Source organism: Bactrocera tryoni, chromosome 5 (assembly GCF_016617805.1).
Source record: "Bactrocera tryoni isolate S06 chromosome 5, CSIRO_BtryS06_freeze2, whole genome shotgun sequence".
NCBI lineage: Eukaryota > Metazoa > Arthropoda > Insecta > Diptera > Tephritidae > Bactrocera > Bactrocera tryoni.
The window spans coordinates 17,744,572-17,758,352 of NC_052503.1; the positions used below are offsets into that span (position 1 = coordinate 17,744,572).

Genomic DNA, 13,781 nt, shown 5'->3' on the forward strand with positions numbered 1-13,781 from the left:
GCTGGCAAATATGCAGCGACTTTGGTTGGCAACGCATCAGCCGTTAGCTGCGCCTTCGCCGCGGCACACACTAGGAAGTGAAGTGAGTACTCGAATAACCGTCAAGTATCAACAGGCCATATGACTGTGTTGCATGTATAATTATTGCCTTTCATTTGTAATTGGAAATGTGCAAAGACAGCTAGCTGCTAGCTGCAGAGGTTAGGAAATTGTGAGAAAATTGCGTAAATGTGGATTTATACCAGTATACCACTTTTTCGCTATATATACCCTTTGAGAAAAAAATTTCCAAAGCTTGTAGGAAAAAGATTCTGCTTCTCATATGCATTTTACATCGCATAAAAGGGTACAATTATATATTTATATATATAAATTATTTTGATTTTGATCGGTCAGTTTGCATGACAGTTATATGTTTTAGTAGTCCAATCTGAACAGTTTGTTCGGTTATCGTATCGCTGCTTTGAGCAATAATCTGTGCCAAATTTCGTGTCAAATAAAAAAGTTTTTCATATAATTTCTGGTTTTTCATTGGTCAGTTTGTATGGCAGCTTTATGATATATCAGGTTATTCAATACGGACCGATAGGGACAGCAAACGACGTCATATTTTTTCCCGCTCTTTTGGCATTTCTCGTCAGTAAAGTTTGTTATTTCATCATGGAAAGATATACAATCTAACAACGAGTCGAAATTATTAAAATTGACTACCAAAATTCGGAGTCAATGGTTTCAACTTTAAATGCGCTACGCTAATTTTATGGCCGTCATAATCGTCCTGTCAGATCAACAATTGAGCGTCTAGTGGAAAAATTTGAATCCATAGGCACAGTACAAAAGATTAACGTGCCTTTGAGACACAGAAGTGCCCGTAGTGTCGAGAATATTGCTGCCCCTAGCGCATCAAATGGGGAAGACCCAAATCAGTCCCAAAAGATCTTGGCCCACATCATTACAAGATCAAATTAACGCAAGAACTGAAGTTTCTTGACCACCAGAATCGTCGTATGTTCGTGAATTGGGCTTCTTCACTAAGCAAAATATGCGTTAATGGTCAGACAGCAATATACACGTACTCCATGAATCGCCATTGCATCCCGAAAAAATTACGGTTTTGTGCGGCTTATGAAGCAGAGGCGTCACTGGGCCATACTTCTTCCGTGATGATCAATACCGGCACGTTACTGTCAATGGGAATCGCTATTGCTCAATGCTAACGGAATATTTTTTGGCCAAATTGGATGATATGGACTTGAAAAATATGTGGTTCGAATAGGACGACACCACAAGCCACACAGCGAACGTCACAATGGATTTATCGAAAACCAAATTTGGTGAACGTATTATCTCACAAAATGGCCCAGTCAATTGGCCACCTCGGTTGTATGATTTGACGCTTTTAGACTATTTCCTGTGGGGCTACCGCAAGAAGTATGGTCTATGCCAACAAGCGAGCGACGATTAATGAGCTTCGTACGAATATCGAACGAGAAATTGCAGCAGTATCGGCCGATTTATGCTTGAAAACCGTCGAAAATTGGGTTCAGCGTGTCGACTTCTGCAAATGTGCCCGTTGTGGCCATACAAAAGAAATCGAGTTCCACACATAATGGCCTCGAATGTACTTTGACACGCCGTTAGTAGTCGGATATCACTGGGTACGATGATTGAGCAGCTTTTTTGGGAGCAGAAAACGTGAGCAAAATTTCAGACAGGCAGACACAGAGCAATAAAGGGAGAAGCAAAGCAGGAACTGAAGCACCTAAAGAAATTATCTAATCAAATCACATTAACGAGAAATACATGAAACCATGAAAAACCTTAAAATGGACCAATGAAAAATCTGCAATATCCTCCATTTACAATACTCAGAAAAGTCTCTCCAAAACAAAAAAAAAACGCAATCTTTACGCTTTCGGCGAACTCGAAATATGAGTACTAGGTATAGTCAAAGCATATGTTCATGATGCATTTCTTTTGCTGCCATAGTTTGTATCCAATTAAATACTCCCAGAGCTTGACATGAGTTCTCTGAGGTGCTATGTTCAATGTATTCGACCGAACATGATGAACTTTACTTTGCTTTCTATACAGACTTATTCCTAAGAAGCACTTACTGCACAACCCCGACCTATTTGGCTATTTTAGACAGTTATCTTATGAGTTCTGATGATATATCAAGAGCATTTCTTCGATTCTAAAACCATAAATGAACTCTTCCATGATCGAATATTTATACCCTGAACAGGGTATATTAAGTTTGTCAAGAAGTTTGTAACACCCAGAAGGAATCGTCAGAGACCCTATAAAGTATATACATAAATGATCAGTATGTTGAGCTGAGTCGATTTAGCAATGTCCGTCTGTCTGTCTGTCCGTCCGTCTGTCTGTATATATACGAACTAGGCCCTCAGTTTTTAAGATATCGTTTTGAAATTTTGCAAACGTCATTTTCTCTTCAAGAAGCTGCTCATTTGTCAGAACGGCCGATATCGGACCACTATAACATATAGCTGCCATACAAACTGAACGATCGGAATCAAATGCTTGTATGGAAAACTTTCACATTTGACAAGATATATTCACGAAATTTGGTATATGTTATTTTCTAAGGCAACAATGTAATCTCCCAAGAAATTGTTCAGATCGGTTAACTATAGCATATAGCTGCCATACAAACTGAACACATAGTTACTAACAAAAATGCATCTGTGAAGGGTATTTAGCTTCGGTGCAACCGAAGTTAACGTTTTTTCTTGTTTATCTTCTGTTGGTTTTATAACAACTGCTTCTTCATCAACCATGTTATCTTAACTTTCAGTTAAATCACAAAATTTTGGATTCGGAATTTATACAGTTTTTGATTTTGTTTCGAAATTTTTTGACATTTTTAATTTGACGTGATCTAACTGTCAGATGCTATAAACTGTCAAACATCAAAACTGCTATAAACGAGTGTGTGACCCGTTTACGCCATATGATCTAGAAATTTATGTGTATATATGCTAAGGAAGCATTTGTATAAATACTATTATTTAGTACAAATACAACTTCTCTGCGCAGTAGCAGCAAATGTGTTAAATTTTAGGCGCCAAAAGAAATTATTACGACCAACTTTGCGAATCAAGCAAAGGAAAACGGAAGTGCACGCTGTTACCACAAAAACACTAACAAATTGTTGGCGTGCAGCGTATTCAGAGTAATTAACAGTTTCCACATATACAAATTACAATTAACTGTTGCAGTCGAGCAGTTGTTAAACGCTTTTCAACATGCAACACAATAAATGAGACCACTGAGCGTTGGCGGGTGCCAAGTGAGTGCATGAGGAGCATACCTTGTAGGAAATTTTGTTAACAAAATTGTAATGAAATATTTTATATAATGTTTTTGCGTTCAAAATAGTTGGAAAAGCTTCTAATTGTTGTTAATTAAACATCACTGTAAATGGACACTAAGAAATATTGTGTGAAAACTTATCAAAGGCTTTAGAGAAATATGTATAAATACAATCTACATGAAATCCAGCGGAAAAGGTATGCATGCAATAATCACTAAAAACAGCTAAATTTGACAAGTAAAGCGACCAGAAACAAACCCATACTTATTAGCGTTAGTGATTGATTTAACTGCAAAAGAAAATTATTAAAAAATTTTGGAAATGGTAGAGAGTTTAGAAACAGGCCTGTAATTGGAGACTACCGGGTTGTTCAATAAGTTTTGTCGTTTAATAAGAAAAACATAATTTTATGATTCAACATACACTTTATTATGCAGTATAATCTCCCAGAACATTGATACACTTGCTCCAACGATCCTCCAATCTGTGGATCCCATCCCTGAAGTGAGAATCCGGAAGGTCTGCTAAATACGCTTCAACAGCCGTTATGATCTCTTCATTTGATGAGAAATGTTTGCCATGCATAAATTTTTTGAGTTCTGAAAACAAATGGAAGTCGCTGGTGGACAAATCTGGTAAATACGTTGGATGCTCCAAAAATTCGTACTTTAATTCATAGATTTTAGCCATTGTCAAAATGCTCTTGCGACACGTTGCATTGTCTTGATGAAAAATGATTTTTTTTTCTGCAAATCGGGTCGTTTTTGACCCATTTTTTCCTTAAACTGGTTCAAAAGGTTGCAAAATATTCAGAATGAATTGTTTTACCAGTTTGCAAGTAATCCACAAACAAAATTCCTCTCGCATCCCAAAAAATTGATGCCATAACCTTCTTGGCCGCTTTCGGGACACGAACTCGTTTCGAAGCCGAACAACCAGGTTCAAACCACTCTTAGCCTCTTGTTTTGATTCATGATCACGGTGATAGACCCAAGTCTCATCCATAGTGATGAATCGACGCACAAAATCCACTTTATCTTTTTTAAAACGCTCCAAATGTTGTTGATAAAGTCGCATTCGAATGTTATTAGCGAATGCGGCACCCATTGTACACACAGCTTTCTAAAACCGAAAATTTCACTTAAAATATGGCTCACACTGCCTAATGAGATATGTAGAGCCTCTACTAAATCTCTCTCAGTCGTTCGACGTTCTTCCAAAACCATATTCTGTATTTTGGCTATGATTGTTGGTGTTGTTGCGCTTTTTGGACGCCCTTCACGTGGATCGTCTTCAAGGCTTGTACGACCACATTTAAGTTCAGCAACCCATCTTTCTACTGTTCTAATTGTAGGTGTATAATCATTATATACTTTGAACAATCATTCGTTAATTTCTTTTGGTGTTACATCATCCAAAAATAAGAATTTTATCACTGCACGATATTAAATTTTTTCCATTGTAAAAAAATACTGTGACACGGCGACACTAAATGGCTTGTAAGAATGAATTGACAGATTGAAATGAAACTTCCCATACATTCATCCGAAGAGTGTTCTAAAACACCGAAAAAATTTGGCCTAGCAGCAATGCCTTCTCTTATCTAACGAAAAATTTTTTGAACAACCTGTTACATCCTTTCTCCCACCTTTAAGGTTAGGTGTAATGAATGTCAATTTACAATCTGAAATAAAGTTACCAGTTGAGAGAGACTTTTTGAAGAGAAACTTGTGAGGATAAAAAAGGCAAGGATAATTCTGTAAAAGTACAGGTGGCAGCCCAACAAGATCAATTTTAAAAGAAGGCTTGATGTAGCAAATATTATTAGTAATTGAGTGTAAAATTATTTAGTTATTAGCAGAAAAGCTCATCATGATTTGATTTGAAGAATTCAGCAAACAAGTTGGAAATTTCACCAGCAGTCCACTTATCACCCTAGCGTAAAGCGAAAGGAATGGCCGAAGACACCTTTCTAGTTTTTGCAAAACCACAAAAAGGTTTAGAGTTCGGCTTAATGTTAGAAACCGTGCTGTCAATAAATCTTTTTAGAGTGATTTATCCAAATTATTAATCAGTTTTGTGCAGTCTTGAAATTGTTTGGTTGTAAAGAATTTAGTGATAGGCAAAATTTTGTAAAAATTAAATAATACTCGTATAAATTGTAATGAAAGGTACGGATTTTAGCGAAAAGAAATTTTCAGTGTAGTAGAATTGTTGTGGTTTTATGAGTTCTCATCAAAAATAATGCTTTAAGGTATCGCTTGACTAATTTTAGAAGCCTTGATAGATATGATGTGTTCGTATTCGACGAATGTGCTTTAAAATATGCTTTTTCTTATAACATACAGTTTATTTAGAATCTGTCTTAGTATTAAAATGACAATAACTAAATTTGTTCACGGAAATCATGCTGTTGGAGTGTAGAACAATATTTTACAAAAATGAAGGTGAGATCAATTGAATCGAAAAAGCAGATCCAACGAATGTTATCTCGTTAGTTTTCTAAGTTGTTGACTACTATCCAGCAGCCAATTTTTAAATAATCAAAAATCTGTCTTACACAAACTTTTGCAATAGGCATATTGGGTGAAATTTGTGTTTTAATAGAGAAGAGTCGAAGCTTGAAAGAATAGTCATAATAGCCATAAAAGCCTGATTAGACAATTTTATACAAATACATCTGATCAAATTTAACTCAGACTGCCAAAGACCATTGTGTCATGTATCTTAGTACAGAATCCTTTCGCTTTAAAATAAGTTTTTTTTTTGTGAACCGATACAAGCATGACAACTATTTACACAATTTTCTAAACACCTGCCTCGTCTGAGATGAGTTCCATTCAGCGAATATTGTTTAATTCGGTTTCAGCTCATTTTTGCAGCGCTATTCGCTAGATTGTTGACAGTTTCATTTCGTTACCATAATGAAGCATTTGATGAATGTAGGGTCCTCAGCTACGTTGTCAAGCCACTCTTTTTCGACCTCTAATCGACATCGCTCTTTCAAAAGATTCCGGTCTTTTGGTGCGAATCAAGCAGTGACCCGTTGGCGATCCTTAAGAGATGTTAAGATCCTCACTTATCTTTCTGATAGCAAGCCGACGGCTTGCAAGCACCTCAACTTTTTACAAGTTATCATCAACAACGGTGGTCATGGACGACTCCCATAATGCAAGGTTTTGATGACTTCCCCACCTTCACTGAATATTTTGTGACACTCAAATACTTATGTCCGTAATAAAGCAGACTCCCCAAAACACTTATAAAACATTTACGAGAGTCAACTGTTTAATTTAAATTTTTTATTGATTCAGTTTACGCACGTAGTTTTTGTGGACCAGTCTGAGTCAAATCTGACCAGATTGATCTTGTGAGAGTAAATTATTGAATTAATGACTCTTATTGAAGGTTTTCAATCCGATGATACTAAGACATATTCCCAGACCAATAATGAAACAAAGTATCAATCCTCTATATTTTTTTTTATAAAAAGCTTCTTATATTTCCTGTTGGGCGTCCAACACATAAGTCTCGGAAAATAACCAAAGAAACATAATATTTAAGTAGGCATAAAAAGTGACGACAGCACGACAGCAAAAGAGAAAGAAAGGTAACCATATATGGCTGTATATAATGGAAATAAATTAATGTGTGGCTCAAGAAGTAAGCATGCAACATGCAACATACTGCCTGCTGATTATGTTTGTCGTTCAATATGGGTTCATTAGTGGACCGCTGTTTAACGCTCGCAGCAGCAACTAAACGTCAAACGCCAAATCGAAAAACAAATAACAGAACAACAATAACAACAGCCAAGTAACATCAAGTGTTGCAGCATGCATGCGAATAATTGTTGCAAATGTGCAACAACTGCTGCTGCCACAGCGTGCTACATGACGGCCAACAAGCTGCACGCTGCGCCAATCGCACCAAGTCAACTATGTACATACAAGTATATGCTCGCAGGCATGTACATACATATGTCGGAGTGTGTGTGTTTGTACGATTCATAAGTTTTCCGCAAAAGGAAGCGGAAGCGTTTACGCGGCTGTCGCACTGTCAGTGCAATTGATTGGCGAAAAATGCACAAATTAAACGCTCATTTGCTTTCTGTCGATTTCGTTAAGCGTTTTGCCGACGATTGCAGATTCGTTACTGTCGATTGCACTTTGCCAGCCATTTCGTGGTGATTTTCTTCTTCTCTTCATATATCACTTTCCACACTTTTCTAATGTCTGTCGGGGCTTCCGCAAATTGAAATGCTAATAAATTGCCCGGCGTCATTGCCCTAACAAAATTTCGTGGCGTACGGGCGTTGGTTGGAGCAAAAAATGGGCAGTTATTGTAAATATTGCATGTAATGAGCAAATATAAATATACAGTGGTGTCTAATGCTGTAAGGATGGTGGTTTTTTTAATTGCTATAGTAGTAAGTGAAGGTAGAAAGAGTAAATATTTGTAAATATTTTATATAATTATGGTGGCTAATAAACAGGAGGATGGAGTCATGTGTAGAAGTGCACGCAAGTGAGGAAAGTTCCCTGAATTCCATTCACTTGGGAGTGGCCAGAAACGTTTCTTTTACATATGGCTCATGCAGCTCACGACTTCCGGTCTTAGATCAAGTATCCTCTGGGTAGCCAAAGAACAACGGCGCGCTATAATGAGAAGGCGATCCATTCCTTTCTGGGGTTGTGCGCTGGATTTGGGACACGCCACGTAAAAAACGCCCCTAATGAAAAGCAAACAACTGCCTCGGACGAGAGACCCCCTTTTTGTCCTCTCTCGACGAACAAAAACCAAACTCTGTAAGTCACCCATTTTTCCCGTCCTACTATATGGTGCAGAAGCATGGACGTTAACAACATCTGATGAATCGATGTTATGAGTTTTCGTGAGAAGGGTTCTGCGGAAGATTTATAGTCCTTTGCGTATTAGCCACGGCGAATATCGCATTCGATGGAATGAAGAGCTGTATTAGATATACGACGACATTGACATAGTTCAGCGAATTAAAAGACAGCGGCTAAGTACGCAGGCTAGGTCATGTCGTCCGTATGGATGAAAACAGTCCAGCTCTGAAAGTATTCGACGCAGTACCCGCCAGGGGAATCAGAGGAAAAGGAAGACGTCCACAGCGTTGAAGAGATGAAATGAAAACGACCTTGCTGCACTTGGTATCATGAATAGGCGTCAAATAGCGAAAAGAAGGAATGACTGACGCGCTGTTGTTAACTCTATAACCGCGTAAGCGGTGTCTACGCCAATAAAGAAGAAGAAGAATAAACATTTAGGACATAAGAAGGCAAGTTTATACGAAATTTTATGAAAGAAAAAATTTTTACAAGATAAAAACAGAAAACCCAAAATCTCGGTTATTTAAATTTTTCACATAAATTTTGAGGTTATGTGAAAAAAGACAATATAAAAGAGATATAGATCTTTTCTTTACCTATAACATTGTCATATAACTTTTTTCTATAGGACTCATTTTAACTCTTAAAAATTCAACCAAGTCCCTTTCCTTACTTTTTCAGATCACAAATAAGCTTTTTTCTTTCAGTTTATATGGCAGCTATGTGCTATAGTGGTCGGATCAGAACAATATAGTAAGAGATTATAACGTTGCTTTGTACCTTGTAACTCATACCGAATTTCGTGAAGATATCTTGTTAAAGAAAAAAGTTTTTCAAAAAAGGTCTGGAGTTTGATGGTCAGTTAGTATGACAGTTATATGCTGTAATAGTGTTGGTGGTTCCGACAATTGAACGTCTTCTTAGGGAGTAAAGACGTGTGGTAAATGCCAGAACGAAATCGCAACAAGAAAAAACGTTAACTTCGGTTGCACCGAAGCTAAATACCCTTCACAGGTGCATTTCTGTTAGTAACTATGTGTTCAGTTTGTATGGAAGCTATATGCTATAGTTAACCGATCTGAACAACTTCTTCGGAGATTACATTGTTCCTTTAGAAAATAATATATACCAAATTTCGTGAAGATATCTTGTCAAATGTGAAAGTTGTCCATACAAGAACTTGATTCCGATCGTTCAGTTTGTATGGCAGCTATATGCTATAGTTAACCGATCTGATCAATTTCTCCGGAGATTACATTGTTGCCTTAGAAAATAATATATACTAAATTTCGTGAGTATATCTTGCCAAATGTGAAAGTTTTCCATACAAGCATTTTATTCCGATCGTTCAGTTTGTATGGCAGCTATATGTTATAATGGTCCGATATCGGCCGTTCCGACAAATGAGCTTCTTGAAGAGAAAATGACGTTTGCAAAATTTCAAAACGATATCTTAAAAACTGAGGGACTAGTTCGTATATATACAGACAGACAGACAGACGGACAGACACGGACATGGCTAAATCGACTCAGCTCGACATACTGATCATTTATATATATACTTTATAGGGTCTCCGACGATTCCTTCTGGGTGTTACAAACTTCGTGACAAACTTAATATACCCTGTTCAGGGTATAAAAACTGAGAGACTAGTTACGTCTATACAGAGAGACAGAGGAACATGACTAAATCGACTCAGCTCGTCGGGCTGGGAATTTACGTATACATACATATGTAAATGGGTAAAACATAGCATGACGTCTGTATTTTTGAATGGATACCCTATGATATTCTCCGATTATGATTAACATTTATGCGACAAATCAATGTATAACTAATCGAAAGTATTGGAAGGTATAAAAGACGATTCGTCTTCCGTTTCATTAAGACAAACCAAAGAAAACTTTGACAAAATAGTATGCTGTCTTCGATTCCAATCGATTTTCATCGTCCACAGTATTCTCTTGGTCTGACGATTTAAGGTGGGGAAAGGAATTGGTAAAAAAAAAACTACGAGTTTTTTTGGTGATTATAAAAACTTTTAAAAATTTTCCAATATTCTCTCTAGTGAAATCTACAGAAAAATTAAGTCGGTTTTTTTTTTATTCCTAAGACACATACACACAAGCCCACGCCTAGCACAAATTTTATAACTACTTCTCCAACATTATTCATAACTTTCCAAGGAGCAAGAAATATTTTCAAATTTTTTGAGGCGACCTTTTTTTTGGATCCGCTACTGTATGTAGTACGTAGATGTATGAATTTCGTGCTTTTATGAGAATTGAAGTGTGATTTCCTGGTTATGCAATTGCTAAGTCAAATAAAGCTGAAATCAAAACCAATAAACACAAACATATGTACATAATGTTCATATGTATGTGTAAAATATTACTTAAAAACAAATTAAGGATTGACAAATAGAGGAAAGCGCCTAGTAATCAGTTGCTTGTAAAAAGGGTGTAAAATAATACGATTAAATTGATTGGTAATTGGCTGTAGCACTCGAGCAGAACGATATGGCACATGGAGAAATCAAAGTTGAGAACAAATTACGACGCGTTGTAATTTTGCATAATTGTTGTCTCTAAACCACCCTGTAAACCTGTAAAAACTAAGTGCTGTCCATGAACTAGATACAAATGCGCTGTTGTAGAAGTGGGAAGTACTCTTCAGGAAGTGAGTTTTTGAAATGAACCGATTGAAATATTTTTTTTATTGTTCGTTGTAAAACTCGTCTAGTTTACAACAAGAAGGATAAGTTAGAAAAGTTGCCACCTGTTTGAAATGTATAGGTCAAAAAACTGCAAAATAAGGAATCGAAAAAATAAGTATCAAATGGAAGAAAATTAAAAAACATACGGTTGAATAAATATTTGCAAAGGGTTGCCACATATTTGAAATTTAAAGATGGAAAAGCTGTAAAATAAAGAACCGCTATAAAACATATATCAAACGGAAGAGAATGCAAAATTTATTATTGAAAATATTTTTGTAGAGGGTTGCCACATGTTTGAAATTTATAAGTCAACAAACTGTCAAAAAAGTATTCGCCAAAAAATCAAACTATCAGATTGAAGAAAATTACAGCACTTACAGCTGAAAATATTTTTGTAAAGGGTTGCCACGTGGTTGAAATTTATAAGGCAGAAACTATAAAAAAACGCTACTCAAAAGGTACCAAAGGTAGGAGGATTAAAAATTTACAGTTGAAAATATTTCCGAAGAGAGTTGCCACCTAATGGAAATGATATATTTCAATAAAATTAATAATATAAAAGAAGAATTTCAACAGCAAACAGGTAGCAAACTAAAAATCATTTTAAAAATTCTCAAATAGATCAGCTTGCAAAAAGTTACCACCTGTTTAAAGTAATATAAAAATCATAAGATTAATAAAAACAGGATACTGAAAAAAATTTACTTGAAAAAACGTTCTGTAGCTCAATAAAATATATTACCCCTGGCGGTATTTTCCGGAAGAGTTGCCACCTGATTTAAATGTTTAATTAAATAAATAAAGGAGATATGAAAACGCTATAGAGAAGGTTTGAAAAAGTTACAATTTAAAATATTTTAACCAGAGTTGCCACCTGTTCAAAAATACTTAAAATTTAAGGGAAATACTACTTTGTGCAATACAGATGTCAAACTGAAGTGCTTTGAGGAAGCTTAAGAGTCAAAATTTTGTTAAAGAGAGGTGATCTGATTCAATTTTCTCAACCATTAAGTAAAGCTTAAAAGTTTTTGATCAGGGTTGCCAACATTTAATTATTGACTATTAATATTACAATTTCAGTATTTCTCAAATAAAGGTATTTGAGAAATCTGAGAATTATACAACTCAAGAACCGATATTCTTCACCATAAAATAGCTAATATCCGAGAGAATATAGAATCCGATATTCTCTAAAACTAAGGACATATCTAAGTACGTATCGGCTTTATACTCTTAATCAAGCTTTGGGTACATTTCTAGTGAGTTGAGAGATCAAGTTGTAATTTTATTTTCTATATCACTAATGAGACACCCTGTATCAGCAGTATGCACATTTATAACAACAACAAGACATTTGAAGGACATACCATGCAAGTGTTTTACATTAGCCAATGTAGAGTTGGGGATTGCGACGCACGCGTTCGCTGGGTTGATTGTTGCTGACGCTGACGCTGCTGCTGCTGTTGCTGCTGTATGATGGCGCTCCCCAAGACAATGCTCAGCAACCAACGATGATACGGTGGCTCCGTTACTACGTCCAATGTGTTGTCCACTGCCGTTGGTGTTGCCGTTGTGGCTACAACTGCTGCCGGCCGACGAATTTGAAGAGCAGCCGGATGAGGACGATGAATGCGATTGACAGAATGAATGGAGACCGCTGTTGGAGTACAATGTACCTCCACCATTGCCGAGCGCAATGATATGTGCGGCTGTAGCGACTGCTACACTGCCGTTACTCGCTGCTATTGGCGATGTGGACGAAGCTGTGGACGACGACGAAACGGACGAAGCCGGTGTGGACGCGGCTGATGACGATGAATTGCCAGTATTGCAAGCGATACCACCGCCGTTGATGGATTGCGCAGCGGCTGTAGTGTTATTGTTCGTCGAGCCCAAATAAGCGACGCAATTAGACGGTATACCTAAAGATGGAGTGCCGCCATTTAGTGTGACCGTTGATTGTTGCTGATGATAAAAGGACGTGCAATCATCTGTCAGCAATTTCAGCGATTCGCTTACTTCCGCATTTGTATTGCAATGGGAATTTATCGTATCGGCGATGTGTAATTGTGCTGCTGCTGCTACCGCCGCTGAGGCTGTCACCGCGGTGGACTCCTCACTTAGGGTCTCTACACCGCTTAGCGCATGTAATTGTGTTGGTGGTGGTGTGGGTGGCGAACTGGTGGCATAAGCATCGGATTCAAGCGAACCAGCGTCACTGAAGGCGCCCTGCGTCGACGAATCGTCGGGCGTGTCGAAGAAGTGCAAATTGAAATCGGAATTGGCATCAAAACTCACTTCGGGCAAGGGATCGTCTTCATCGTCGCAATCGTCGCCATTCGCATTTATGCTATTATAAAGTGGTTGCTGCTGTTGGTGTTGCAGCTGTTGTTGCAGTGGACGTTGATCGATTTGGTGTAGGTTATGGTGGTTGTGGTTGTGGTGATGTTGGTGGGTGGTGTGTTGCGGTTCGCGATTGTCGGCGCCACCGGCTATGCCGCCGGGCGTATATAGATTATGTGTTTGGCTACTGTTATTCGTGCTGTTGTGGCTTTCAACGAGACTCGAATGGATATGCGACTGTTCCAAATCTATTTTGAATACATCCATGTTTCGCTGTTGTCATCCTCCATTGTCAACATTGTGTGGATAAGCGAAAGCAGCGATGTAATCAAATTCTCTTTAGAGCGGACACGGTTTTTTTTTTGTTTTTCGTTATAGTCACTAGGCTTGCTCTTAGGAAAGTATTGTCTATGGATGCTAGCGCATTTACTGAGATTTCATTTCGCACGAGTTTTTTAAAGAGGGCGTGTTGTAGCGCGCACAAACAAATGGAATTATTCACGGAAGTATCAACGAAACACT

The 13,781-nt window shown here is 37.5% G+C and overlaps 1 protein-coding gene across 2 annotated transcripts in view; it reads right to left on the reverse strand.

The window, feature by feature from the left end:
* LOC120778048 (ecdysone-induced protein 78C) overlaps positions 1 to 13,781 on the reverse strand; it is a 228,769-nt gene that overhangs the window by 174,174 nt on the left and 40,814 nt on the right. The window contains exon 1 of one of the 2 annotated variants that reach the window (XM_040109723.1): positions 12,284 to 13,526. The exons of the other annotated variant lie outside the window; for it this stretch is intronic. Within the exon in view, the coding sequence (XP_039965657.1) occupies positions 12,284 to 13,526 (1,243 nt within the window). Of the gene's footprint in view, positions 1 to 12,283; positions 13,527 to 13,781 lie in introns of those variants that run through there. 2 annotated transcript variants of the gene reach the window in all.